Genomic DNA, 14534 nt, shown 5'->3' on the forward strand with positions numbered 1-14534 from the left:
TTTATCTCTGAAGGGAGTTCCTGTAAGTTCTCTTGGTATGATATGTACTACTTAAGTCCTATAGTTACAGGGGCGCTCTAGAGTTCTAACTTTAATTCTTTCCACAGTAATCTTTTGCCATTTAAATAGTTCATTATCACCATGAAATATCTTTTGGTATGTTTGATTAAAGACAATGGACGGCCGGGCGCGGTGGCTCAAGCCTGTAATCCCAGCACTTTGGGGGGCCGAGACGGGCGGATCACGAGGTCAGGAGATCGAGACCATCCTGGCTAACATGGTGAAAACACCCCTCTACAAAAAAAATACAAAAAATTAGCCGGGCGAGGTGGCTGGCGCCTGTGGTCCCAGCTACTCGGGAGGCTGAGGCAGGAGAATGGCGTGAACCCGGGAGGCGGAGGTTGCAGTGAGCTGAGATCCGGCCACTGCACTCCAGCCTGGGCGACAGAGCAAGACTCCGTCTCAAAAAAAAAAAAAAAAAAAAAAAAAGACAATGGTTATCAAGCTGATCTCAGGATTCCTTTATACTTAAAAAATCATTTAGGACTCCCAAAATTTAACCAGGACTTTGTTTGTATTGATTATTATATGTTACTGAGAAATTTTTAAAATATGTAGTTATTAAATATGTACTTATTAAGTCATTTAAAGCAACAATGACCCTGATTACATGTTAATATAAATGACATAATTAAAAATAATGATATTGTTTTACATTTTTACAAATTTATTTTAATATCTGTATTCAATCTGTTGTGATATATTATTTTGATGAAAGTATATAAAATGTGGCCTCTCAAAGGTATGTATTTGGAAAGGGAGGAGCATTTAATAGTCTGTTCAGACAATTGTAGATGTTTTTCTTGGATATTATACCAAACTCCAACAAGTGATGGTTTGTTTCTTTTTCTTTTTCTTTTTCTTTTTCTTTTTCTTTTTTGAGACAGAGTCTCTGTGACCTAGGCTGGAGTGCACTGATGCCATCCTGGCTCACTGCAACCTCTGCCTCCTGGTTTCAAGTGATTCTTGTTCCTCAGCCTCCTGAGTAGCTGAGATGCACCACCATACCTGCCTAGTTTTTGTATTTTTAGTGGAGATGAGGTTTCACCATGTTGGCTAGGTTGGTCTCAAACTCCTGACCTTAGGTGATCCACCTGCCTCGGCCTCCAAAGTGCTGGAATTACAGGCATGAGCCACCACACCCAACCTGATAGTTTCTTAAATGTAAGTTTTGGAAATGGTCTTTTAAGACATGAGTATCTTAAATGTCCGTGCAGTGTGGAAACTGAAACCATATCAATGGACTTTTCTTACTCTCTTACATTAAAACACATTAGTCTAACTTGTACTTTGAATGAATCTTTTACTTCATGTGTGATTTTCTAACACCATGCATTTGTTTATTTGGAAAATATAGGTTGATTGAGTTATAGAGATCTTACAAATCTAAATACATTTCATTATATAATGTCAACAAATCAGATTGGTTGATAGACAGACCTTATCAGAAAAGTGAATACTGGAAAGCTGCCAAGCTCATGGTGGTAGCTGTTTCCAGAATTCTTATCTTCACTTGGATGGTAAATTTTGTTGCAACACATACTGATTATTTTCTTGGAGTGACAGGCGTACTTTGTTCGTTTTCAAGTCCGAATTATCACAATTTGTTGGTTATTCTTTTGAGTAAAAATGGTGTTATTTTGATCTTAAAAAGTGGCTAGTTCATCTCACACCTGAAGCAGATGCTCAAGTGGTATATTTTTATTTTTGTTTTTGTTTTTATTTTCAAGACAGGGGCTTTCCCTGTCACCTAGGCTGGAGAGCAGTGATCATAGCTCACTGCAGCCTCGACCTCCCAGGCCTAAGTCATCCTCCCACCTTAGCCCCCAAGTAGCTGGGACTACTACACGTGCATGCCACCATGCCTGGCTAATTTTTAATTTTTTTGTAGAGATGGGGTCTATGTTGCTCAGGCTGGTCTTGAACTCCTGGACTCAAGCAATCCTACCACCTCAGCCTCTCGAAGTGTTGGGATTACAGGCATGAGTTACCATGCCTGGCCCTAGGTGCTTTTTCCTAGAATCAACCATCATACCTCAAAATGCAGCAGAAGTGCTTTAAGTATACTTTCCATTTTCTCACACAGAATATTAAAACATTTCTACTGCTTCTTCAAGGTTATTCTTAAGTGAAACTGGCTTTCTTTTTTATTTTTTTAACTGTATGTGGTGGGGAAGAATATAGTGCCTGCTGGTAGTTTTTGATGCCATTGTCTTGCTTCATGCTAAGGCACCAGCAGTTTTCTCACCATTGCTTTTGCATCATTAGTGTAAATGTCAATACAATGAAAATGCAAGTAATATCTTAATATTATTATGAAAATCCTTTGATTTGGATAATTCTACCTGAGCTGAAGTTTTAGCCTTGTTTTTTAAAGGAGGAGATTAAAAGGCAAGTTTTAAAAAGGGAGTCTCATTTGTTTCTTGGTCCTGAATTATCCCAATGGTTTTGTAACCATCGAAGCCTTGATAATGATGTCCATTTTCACATGTGGGCCTTCTACCACATTTTTATTCTGTAGCTATGTCAAGACCTTTTGGTTTTTTTAGATCTCATTGCTGTTCGTGACTGTTTCTTTTAGTCTTATGGTAAGTCTAAAGCCTTTATTCAAAAAGTTTCTGCTGTCTCCTAATTGCTGCCATGAAATGAGCAGACGAGACTCCCTAACCATCCATAACTGCAAGCATACTTTGCCATAGTGTTTGAAGCCATTCAGAAAATACATGAAAATACATTTTTTCTGTTTGAAATCATCACCCTACCATTTCTCACCAAAGCAAGGTTTGTTTAGCAATTCTAGAGTCGTAAACTACAACTTCCCACTGAGAAAAATTACATTTGATCCTGTGTGATTTTTTCTTTTTTAAATGAATGAATGAATGAGTGAATTTTTTTATAATAGAGACAGGGTCTCACTTTGTTACCCAGGCTGGTCTCAAACTCCTGGCTTCAGGCAGTCCTCTGATTATTTTCTTTTAAAATTAATAAGCATCTGCGATAAATAGGTGGCAGTGAAATAAAATTCATATACAAATCAGTGTTTTGTAACATGCTTTCGTTTTCATAATATAATGATGAAACAGCTTATTCATTTATAGCACTTTAGAAATCACTTTCATAATTAATCCTAATAATACTATAAATAAGATTACATATCATTATACGTGAAACTGTGTTTCACAGTTGAGATATTAAGGCATAGAGACATTTAAGGAGCTTGTATAAGATCACAAAGCCTAGAAGTCGTGCTCTGGACACAAAATGGAAGAAATAGAAGTTAATGTATTATTAGAACTGCTGGGCATTGTCAATGCCCAGAGCAGCATCTGGCACGTAGTGGAACCCAGTGAATACTTGTTGAATGAATGAACGGACTTTTCTTTTCAGGCATGTATTGATGAAAATTTGGATATGGTGAAGTTTCTGGTGGAGAACAGAGCCAATGTAAACCAGCAAGACAACGAAGGCTGGACACCCCTTCATGCAGCAGCTTCCTGTGGCTATCTCAACATAGCAGAGTGAGTGAGCCTCTGTGTGTGTGGCTTTGCAGTATTTGTAGGAATAGCTTTCATTACTCCTCTATTCTTAGGAATTTGAATTTTATAAATAATTATAGTCTCTCTTTATTACAGATTACAAAAGCAGAAAGTTGAATTATGTTTAAGACATAACTAATACAATGTTTTGTAAAGCTGCTAAATCCATAGTTTTTTAGTTGAAACTTTTTGTTTGCTTCTATTTGCAGGTAATTTATATTTGCTGGGATATGCAGAGGTGGCTGTTCCACTGTCTGGGTTCACTTTCTGAACAACTGTAGCTGGGCATGTGTTTAGGCAGGCCTGGAGATTTTTTTCTGGATTCTTTGTAAACCTGTTTCTTTTTTTTTTTTTTTTAAATCAGTGCTTAGTACAAATGAAGGTAAAAAATGCCTAGCATACCAGTCACAGCACTCATGTAGTTAATAGCAGAAGAATGAGCCTAAACATATGGAACAAAGGAAGGGTGGGCACTGGCATGTGTTCTCCACATTAGTTGAATGGGAATGTTTAATAAGATACATTAGGAGGTACTATCTCCAGGACAACTAGTTTCCCCTCCCGTGGGTAGAAGAATCCTGACCGTGTGGTACCTGAGATATAAGAGGCACTGAATAAATATCTGTTGTGTGAAGGAATGATTGGGGAGTTTAGTCTTAAACAAGGAAGAGACTTTGGCAGTCGAAACATCTTTAAAATGAGGCAGTTGAGCGTATTCTAGATGAGGGTAAATTTCTATTGTTAAGGTAAATTCCCTAAATAAAATCATGATATTCTATGCTCCTTTGAAAATCAGATTGCTTGTTTGAAGGCCCTTTTCAATAATATGAGTAGAACTCCATTACATTTCTCCTGTTCAGGAAACAGCAGGGAGAATTTTGTTGGCAGCTCTGTAGAGGCCTAAGAATGACTTCCCACAAAATCTGATTTGCCCAGGTTTCCTAAGGGAGAGTCTGAGTTGCTAGGTTTGCTGCTGACCCAGGGATGCTCAGTGGGAGAAGTTAGACAAAAGGAGAGTCAGAGCCAGAGAAACTTTAGGCAGCAACACTGTGTTTGACTGGGCTACTTGTTCTAAAAAGTGGATGACTGGGTTGGCCCCAAAGCCACCAGAAATAAACAATGCAGTTTTCTTCACTCTTGATTCCTCCCTCTGTTCCAATTTAGTAAAAGTCAGTAACCTCTTCATCCCCTAGGCTGCCCATTTTCAGAGTCTAACAGGAAGGAGGGCTCTTATTCTCAGTCTTATCCAGGAATGCCAGAATTCTGATGCCTAAGAGTTGAGGTGATTTTACTTAAAACATTTATTTAAGAAACATTTATAGAACATGTTGGCCTTTCAGTTGCTATTTGTTCAGGTGGCACGCTTGTGATATTCGAGCTACCAAATCTCATTACATTCAAGGATTCAATTTTTTCCTAAGTTTTTTTCTTTCACTTTTCTAAGGAGAGCTCATGCTTAGAATTAGGATCACTTGTGCTGGCATTATCCTCCTGTGTGTGAAGCTAAGTACAGAGAATGATTGTAATTGCTTTTTTTTTTTACAGTGATTTCTTTAATTCATCCTTATGAACAAATATAATTCTTCTGGAAGTAAGTTCAAAATGTAACAATCTCTAGCTCAAACATATATTACCTTGTATGAAATAAATCTGTGAGAGCTACTATTTCCTAAGACAAATTATTACAAATTAAACCTGGAAGTGTGACCAGGACAGAGGTGATCTAGACCAGAATACATTGCAGAGGTGGGGTGGTGGTAGAGATGGCCTTCTTTATTTTATTTTTCACTATACATATCATTATTAGACAAGTTTTGACTTTACTTTCATTTATTTATTTGCAGTATGTAGCTTATACACACATACACACACACACATATACCGTATACACACACATACATACAAACACAATGGAAAAAAAAATTGTGCTATTCATTTTGATTGCTTTACCTCAGGGCCAATGGAGAATGTTTTAAATAACCCTGATCATCTCATCGTTTTTATTTTTGTATCTGAAAGATCTTAGACTTTATGCTCTTATTCCCAGAATCATTAGGAACTCTAAATTTCAAGGGAGTAGAAATGAATAAAGGCAAACTGGCTTTCTAGGAAGAATCCAAGTACATTCTATTTCATGTTTCATGATGATCTTTTTGTCTCAGTATGTTGCATCAAAAGGAGGGAACTTAAGAGGCCTTTTTGCTCATTTTAAACTGAGTTCAGGCTCAATGCTAGTTAGCTGAGTGTTTTTACATTTTTATTATGAATAATGTTTAACTTAGAAGCAGCAGATTGACCCAAACTTACAGCATTTGGCTTTATAGTTTATTGAGATGCTAATTTATTCTCAGTTTTTGAACATATTTCATTTTCTTTCTTCCTCACTTAGAATAGTAGCATAAAGACCTTGTATTGGTGTTGAGTTAGGAAGGACAAGAAGGCTTTATTTTCTAGGGGCATATTTATTGAGCTATGAGCCTTTGGGCAACTGTAAGGATTCTCAGAGATAAAGTAGAAATTACTTCATAGGTTGATATTTATTCTTGTCCAGGTAAAGGTAAAACTAAAGAGGTTTTTAACTTTTTTTTTTTTCCCTAAAACTGGAGAAAATAGAAAAACAGAGAGCCAAATTACTTTCTAAAAATTCATCTTCTTGATTGTAGAACATGGGAAAAGCAGGGTCCTGTATACCCAAGTGACATTATGCCTGATCCAGTAGGGATGGAATAGACGTCAGAGTAGAGTGGTTACATATTTCATGTAGTTCAAGCAATATTTATGGAATGCCAAGAGAAAAAAGCAAGTGTCAGATGCCATGGCAATGATAATAGTGAGGAAGACCTAGTTGTTGCTATGAACCAAAAAGTATCTGAGACAGGTTTCAATCAATTTAGAAGTTTATTTTACCAAGGTTAAAGACGTGCACCCAGGAGACAGATCTGTGCCTTTCCCCAAAGATCAAGTTGAGAACTTCAGTACTTAAAAGGGAAAAGCAGCCTGGAGGGGAAAAGGGGAGGGCATGGTCACATTCCTGAATTCACAAAGAAAGGAGCGGATAGGGAAATAGTCAATTAAATGTTCATCTCACGCTCAGTAAATCTCACTTTCCGTAAGATAAGGTGAACATAGAGGTAAACATAGAACCTGTAGAGATATTTAACTTTTTATCTATAGCTATCTGCTTAGGAACAAAAGGTAAGGCAGCTTCTTGCATGACTCAACTTTCAGCTTAATTTTTTTTTCTTTTGGCTTAGTGAAATTAGGGTCCCAAGTTTTTATTTTCCTTTCACATTGCATTCAAGTAGCCTTCAGTCTGATGGAATGGTTGCATCGAGGTACAGTGTAAGTCATGACTGAGGTCTACAATTAGTGTTTGTTGGGGAGGAAAAGAAGGAGGATGGGGTTAAAGGAAGAAAAGAGGGAATTCAGTTTGTGAGAATAGGCAAAGCTTTCATGAAGGCAAAAGCATTTTAAATGAACTTTGAAAGGAGTGAAAGCTTCCTAGAAGGGAAAAGAGAAGGGAGAGAGTTCCACCTAGTTGGAAGAAACAAGCTGTGAAAGAGAGCTGGGTGAGAGTTGATGTGTTTGGGAATAGTAAGTGGTTTAGTTTAATTATAGAGTATAGGGTACACTTCAATCCAGGAAACATTTTTTGAGTGCTTGCTATGTGTATTATTTGCATTTTGATATTTCAGGGTTGGGGAGGTGTAGCTGAATATTCCTTTGGCCTAAGGGAGAGGAATCAGAAGAGAGGAGCTATTGAATATGTGGAAATGAAGGGTAATTTATGAATGGAATAGTAGGACTTGATAGAATTAAGAATACAAATAGAGGGAGTTAGTTTTGGAATTGAATAGGTCTGTCTTCTTCTGAGACTGTAAGGGAAAGAAGGAGATGGTTAAAAGTCAGGTGAATTGTGAAGGCCTTTGAGCTTTGTACAAGTAGAATGGATCTCTAAATTAATAAACATTTGTTGAGGCCCTATTATACCAGGTACTAGGCACTGAGAAAGCAAAAACATGGTCTTAATCTCTATTGATTCTTTTCCCTCTACCAACTTTTTTTTTTTTTTTTTTTTGAGACAGAGTCTTGCTCTGTCACCCAGGCTGATCTTGGCTCACTGCAACCTCCGCCACCTGGGTTCAAACGATTCTTGTGCCTCAGCCTCCTGAGTAGCTGAGACTACAGGTATCTGCCACCATGCCTGGCTAAGTTTTATATTTTTAGTAGAGACGGTTTCACCATGTTGGTCAGGCTTGTCTCAAACTCCTGGCCTCAAGTGATCCGCCCACCTCAGCCTCCCAAAGGATTATAGGGATGAGCCACTGCGTTTGGCCCCCTCTGCCAGTTCTTTGAATGCAGTGGCCAGTGGCCATATATTATCTCTCTCTCTCTCTTTTTTTGTAATCTTCGACAGTGTCTAAAATGTGGTTCCTATGGCTGGGGGCAGTGGCTCACACCTGTAATCCCAGCACTTTGGGAGGCCGAGGCAGGCAGATCACGAGGTCAGGAGTTGGAGACCAGCCTGACCAACATGGTGAAACCCCGTCTCTACTAAAAATACAAAAATTAGCCGGTCATGGTGTCACGCGCTTGTGATCCCAGCTAATCAGGAGGCTGAGGGAGGGGAATTGCTTGAACCCAAGAGGCGGAGGTTGCAGTGAGCCGAGATTGTACCACTACACTCCAGCCTGGGCGACAGAGCAAGACTCTGTCTCTAAGAAAAAAAAAAAGGTTTCTTGAATATATTAGGGGACCAGTAAATGTTTGTTGAATTGTTGAATGGATTGAAGTCTAATCTGAATTATTTTTCTTTTTCCTTTAAATACTTTTGAGTATTTGATAGAGCTCCTAGCATTATTAGGGTTCTCACTGGCCCAAAAGTGACTTGATCTAGAGAAAAGATGAACTAGATTTAAAGTCAAGACTGGGGTTGTACCCTCTGCCATTTGCCTGCTGTGTGATTTTGAGAAAATTACTTAATATGTATGAATCTCAATTTGTTAAAGTCGTGGTAATAATACCCACATTGCCTACTTCCTAATGTTGCCTAAGACTTATGATATAATTTTACATGAAAGTACTTTGAAAATCAAAAAGGATCTATGTAAGGTATTGAATTGTCAGACCTTTTTTCTTCATAATCAAGTATTCTATTTGGATTTAGAATTTAGTTACTTAACATTTTAATATTTCTTCTTGAATAATTTAGTTTCGTCTTAGAGTAGAGGAAGATTTCATGTGGATGTCTGGTTGATAGAAGACTTTTGTGGAGGCATAATTTAGGCAGATTTATGCAAATTTTAATGGACACTTTATTCTTTTATTTTCACACCCACAGCACTACTTAATAAGCTCCAATGTGGCACTGGGAAAGTTTGAGACTACATGCCTTTTTATGTTACTTAGAAATTCTCTTGCCATCCACTGGGAGTGAGAGGATGGGAGTTAGTAATATGAGTGTGAAAGAAATCCTGTTTGTTGGCATTGCTGTAGTCAGGAAATAGGAAAGCCTTCAGTCTTAATTACTGAAGTTTAAGGCACGTAGAAACTAATAATGGAATATCTTAACTGAGACCATATTTTAAAGTCAAAATAGAGACTTCACTGTGTATTCAATGCCAGATGCATGAGTAACATTTATATTAGATTGACATAAAATATTGATCCTGGATCTTGTCTACACAGGTATTTCATTAATCACGGAGCCAGTGTAGGTATTGTCAATAGTGAAGGTGAAGTTCCCTCTGACCTTGCAGAAGAGCCAGCCATGAAGGATCTTCTTCTGGAGCAAGTAAAGAAGCAAGGTAACCTCATGGATTGGAGGGGGCCAGGAAAGACTCTCAAACACTGCCATTTACAGAAAATAATCCATTTGCTGTGTAGAGCATTTCACTGTCATATGACAGGAGAGGATTTGATCTGTCTGCACTGCATTAATCATTAATCCAGCATCAAGTATCCTCAAGAGTGACCTGATGAGGAGTGTGAACATTTCTTACTATGTGTATGCATGGTATTGGGATATAGTGTAAATTTGAGAATTGGCCACATACAGTTTGTGACTTTGCATCTTTTCCCTTGTTGAGAGCTAAAAGTGGTGCTGGGAAAGATATTTATTGTAACTAACCATGAGGATTAGTATGATAATTTGTTAAGGTGAGGAAGCTAACTTAGAATAATATATTCTAAAAATGCTTATTCTTATTTTATAGTTTTAGAAGAATCAATTTCACAGTATAGGATGGCATTCTTCAACCTGGAAGTCCCTGGGTTCTTTTTCCATCACAAAACTCTGTGGACATGATTTGTAGTGAATTTTCTTTTTTTTTTTTTTAGTCCTTCCGCTGAACTACCTTACTGACAATCTGCAGTCCATCCCAGAGGATTTAGCTCCAGTGGTCTTTCCCAATTTGAACTTTTAGAACAGTCAGGATCTATGCGCATTGTTTACATATTATCCAAAACTGCTTTTGTGCTACAACAGCAGAGTTGAGTAGTAGTGATAGATTGGATGAACCACAAACCTGAAAATATTGGCCCTTTGGAGAAAGTATGCTGATCCTACTTTAATATAGTGATGTTCTAGATCAGTAACTACTTGCTTTTGCTGCCTTTGATGTATAGTTTTTGTGTCCTATTTTTTTTTTTTTTAGACAGGGTCTCACTCTGTTGCCCAGGCTGGAGTGCAGTGGTGTCATCTCGGCTCATTGCAACCTCTGCCTTTCAGGTTCAAGTGATTCTCCTGCCACAGCCTCCTGAGTAGCTGGGACTACAGGTGTGCGCCACCATGCCTGGCTAGTTTTTGTATTTTTTGGTAGAGACAGGGTTTCACCATATTGGCCAGGCTGTTCTTAAACCAGCCTCGGCTCGTAAAGTGCTGGGATTAAAGGCATGAGCACCTGGATTAAACCAGCCTCGGCTCGTAAAGTGCTGGGATTAAAGGCACCTGGCTTTGTGCCCTATTGAATTGAAGAATTTTATGCTTAGCATAACCTCCAGTCTCACTCAGTTTTCTCTCCTAAGATTTGCTTTAAAATGTACAAACAACTTTAAAAAAAATCAGTTTTAAAAAAATAGTTTTGATTGGAGAAACTACTTTTTCTATTTTGATTGCTGACTCTTCAGTGAGGGAGTATACTCTATTGAAAGGGGGTATTCATATATATATTTAACTTTCCAGCACTGCTGACACTTCTTTGTGTTTGGAGTACTGATCTGTTTTAAATTGGTTTTAAACTGATCTCTTCACCCCATCCGCCTCCCAAAATCACACAGATAATACTTAGGTAGTTGACAAGTTCTCTTTTTTTTTTTTTTGAGACACAGTCTCACTCTGTCTCGCAGGCTGGAGTGAAATGGTGCAATCTCAGCTCACAGCAACCTCCGCCTCCCAAGTTCGAGCAATTTTTGTGCCTCAACCTCCCGAGTAGCTGGGATTACAGGTGCCCACCACTACGCCCAACTAATTTTTGTATTTTTGGTAGAGACAGGGTTTCACCATGTTGATCAGGCTTGTCGCAAACTGACCACAGGCGATACCTAGGCTTTCCAAAGTGCGGGATTACAGACGTGAGACACCACACCTGGCAGGTTCTCTTTTAAGAGGTGAAAGGGAGTAGACCAAGCACAAAGACTGCTAATGAGTGTAAAACTTTTTGAATGGGTATATTTGTATTTGAGACATGTTATTATTTTGTGTAATGGGGTATGCCTCACCCTAACCCCTTTTCACTGGCACAGATATTGGAAAGTTACTGGCTAAAGGGAGTAACTCTTAGAGTTTTTTCATGTTTTTAAGGAAAACAAAATCTACATTCCCTTGAAAGCAGACAGGTTTTTAAACTGCAGATCACCTACTAATCTGCCCTAGATTATATATATTCAAGTCAGTGTATTTACCTGTATATGGAAATGAACTTTAGAGATAGTTCAATTTTTAAAGTATATCAATACCTGAAACCAAGATTTTGGATACTAATCCTTTGGTATAGTGAGTGGAGAGGGACCCAGAAGAAGAATGACACAGAGGGACCCAGGATATCGAAGTTCTAGTGGCAAGCTCTGTCACTGATGTGTTTTGTGACTTTGAGCCAGATTCCTAATCTTTCTATTTTTATTTCCTCATCTGTTAAATGAAGATTGTAATATCTATTATATTTACCTTGAAGGATTGTTGGGAAACTAAAGTCATGTAACATGTAAAAAGACTTGGAAGTTTATAGCTTTGCACAAACATTATAATGTAAAAATAATGTCCCCTTTGTCTTTATGTTCTGTTGAAAACAATTTTAGGTGCATTCTCTTAATGGATCTGTATCACATAATATTTAACTTAATGATTTAATCCTGGTAAGACCATTAATATGTGTACAAATGCCATTGATCTTCTAAATTTGATAATTACCCAACTTGATGGCTAAATTGTTATTTGTATTTATATTTATGATGTGATTTAATCTAAGGAAAATATCCTGTCAAACTTAAGTGGAGCTTTAGTAATCCTGGCTGTCTGGTATCTGGTTTCTGTAGGAGTCGATCTAGAGCAGTCAAGAAAAGAAGAAGAGCAGCAGTTGTTGCAGGATGCCCGCCAGTGGCTCAACAGTGGGAAAATAGAGGATGTGAGGCAAGCTCGCTCAGGGGCTACAGCCCTTCATGTGGCTGCTGCCAAGGGCTACTCTGAAGTCCTCAGGTATTGTCCATTTACATCAATCAGGAGTGGTTCACTGGGAGAAGATGAAATGGGTTTTGGAAGCAGAGGCTGACTTAGATTTTCCACTATGATGTGTTTTCTTTTTTGTTGGTTTCCTCTCTAATTGTACAGTCTGTCTCACATTTTGCTAGTATTCATCCATGGATTGTCTCCCTCCCTCCCACCATTCCTCTAGCTTCTCACTAACATGTATGATGTGAAACACAGTTGAGGTACATCGTTCTAGGAGGGGACTTCTTCAAGTTCTATGATTTGTCATTAATATCCCTTCAACAACCTCTTCTTGTGTCCTGTAATACTTGTGACCATTTGTTCCTTTTTGACTTATATAATTTATTTGGTGTCATTAGATTAATTATATATATCTTGAATATGCAGTGTCCAGCTGGCCCAGGATAGCCAAAATTATATGAGGGATTTGGACTCTACTACTCTGTCTGTTCCATTTTTCCTTACATCCATACATGCTTCATGTAGCTCTTGGTACTTAATGTTGGCAGGCTTTCCCAAATACTTGAGTTGCCAAAGGCATTATATGTGCAGTTGTTAACTGGACTCTTCCAGTATTTCATATTTCACCTAATACAGGGTTCCTAGTAGGTATAGCAGTGTTTTTGGTGCTCCATTTCTGCCTGAGAGTGATATCCATAAGGGCCCCAATGTAGTTTGGGTCTTCAAGAGTCAAATCTTTTCTCTTCCATGCATACAAGTTAAATTATAGCTTTATAGTTAGCAAAAAACTGGAGTTATGTGGGTATACAGTAAATATAGTGTCCTAGAAAAATCAACCAGAAAGCTAGTTGGGAAAATACCCTGAAGAGAATTAAGTCTTCATTTTATTTTATTTTTTTTAACTTTATTGTTGACACTATTACAGATAGACAGAATGACCACAGCCTATTAGAGTCTTCATTTTATATGTTACTTCTTCCCTGCACTGGAAAATGGAAAATGTACCTTTAACAGAGTTATGTGATTTGGCTAATTGAATTATGCTTTGGTTAATCTTAGGTACATACCTTTCCATATACTCCCCTTGTATGGTATAATATGGATATGCCTAGGAAATATCTTATGACTTTTTCGAGAGGATTGATAAATATCATCTATGATTGGTATGCAAAGTAGTAACCATGAACCCCAAACTGTGCCTTAGAGGGCAGAAGTAATCATAAGACCCCTGTGGTTCAGGGCCAAAATCTGAAATATCAATTAGATACTAGTTTATTTGTCAGAAAACTGTAATATAGAGGAGATACATGTCTTGTTTTGGGTTTTCTTTTTAGACTTTTAATACAGGCTGGCTATGAACTCAATGTTCAGGATTATGATGGCTGGACTCCCCTCCATGCTGCTGCACACTGGGGAGTGAAGGAGGCTTGCTCCATCCTGGCAGAAGCACTCTGTGACATGGATATTCGAAACAAACTGGTTAGTGAGCTTGAACCTCTAAAAGAACAATGAGATTGGTGGCTGAGTCTCTAGAATAAAAGGCTTAACATCTCTATTCACTGGCAGTCTGACCGTTCTGGTGAAATATACATCACTGGTAGCTATAATGTTACCCTCTACCACCCTACCTCTGGCCCTATTAACACAGAGTTATGTTTGTTATTTAAAATAAAACTGCATGGACCTTCTGATTGTATTTATGTTCAAGCCTCCAAAACAAGAAAAAAATATATTTGTTCTTGGCAAAAAATGAGCTTTGAGGAGCCTAATGTTACTGTCTGTGCTAAGGTATGAAAGATTTTATGGTTGCTGTATTCATGTGAGTCATTAAAATGTTATAATGACAAAGATCCTTGAGTTTGGCTGAAAATAGTGTTATTCAGCCTCACTTCAAACAACTTAGAAGCTCTGGAACTCCTATCCCTATGTCTACTGATTTTATTTTATTATTATTATTATTATTATTTTTGAGACGGAGTCTCGCCCTGTCGCCCAGGCTGGAATGCAATGGCATGATCTTGGCTCACTGCAAGCTCCACCTCCCGGGTTCACGCCATTCTCCTGCCTCAGCCTCTTGAGTAGCTGGGACTACAGGCACACGCTACCACACCCGGCTAATTTTTTGTACTTTTTTTTATAGTAGAGATGGAGTTTCACTGTGTTAGCCAGGATGGTCTTGATCTCCTGACTTGGTGATCCACCTGCCTCGGCCTCCCAAAGTGCTGGGATTACAGGCGTGAGCCACCACGCCCGGCTGATTTTGTTTTAATTTT

The 14534-nt window shown here is 38.2% G+C and overlaps 1 protein-coding gene across 3 annotated transcripts in view; it reads left to right on the plus strand.

Moving 5' to 3' along the window:
* The window catches only part of PPP1R12B (protein phosphatase 1, regulatory subunit 12B), a 252031-nt gene that overhangs the window by 69871 nt on the left and 167626 nt on the right, over positions 1–14534 (plus strand). For all 3 annotated transcript variants that reach the window (XM_011931766.1, XM_011931765.1, XM_011931767.1), the window contains exons 2-5: positions 3448–3578; positions 9285–9403; positions 12129–12288; positions 13596–13740. In XM_011931766.1, coding sequence (XP_011787156.1) covers positions 3448–3578; positions 9285–9403; positions 12129–12288; positions 13596–13740 — 555 coding nt within the window. The remainder of the gene's footprint in view (positions 1–3447; positions 3579–9284; positions 9404–12128; positions 12289–13595; positions 13741–14534) is intronic.

The sequence above is a fragment of the Colobus angolensis genome, unplaced genomic scaffold, assembly GCF_000951035.1.
Source record: "Colobus angolensis palliatus isolate OR3802 unplaced genomic scaffold, Cang.pa_1.0 Scaffold91, whole genome shotgun sequence".
Taxonomy (NCBI): Eukaryota; Metazoa; Chordata; class Mammalia; order Primates; family Cercopithecidae; genus Colobus; species Colobus angolensis.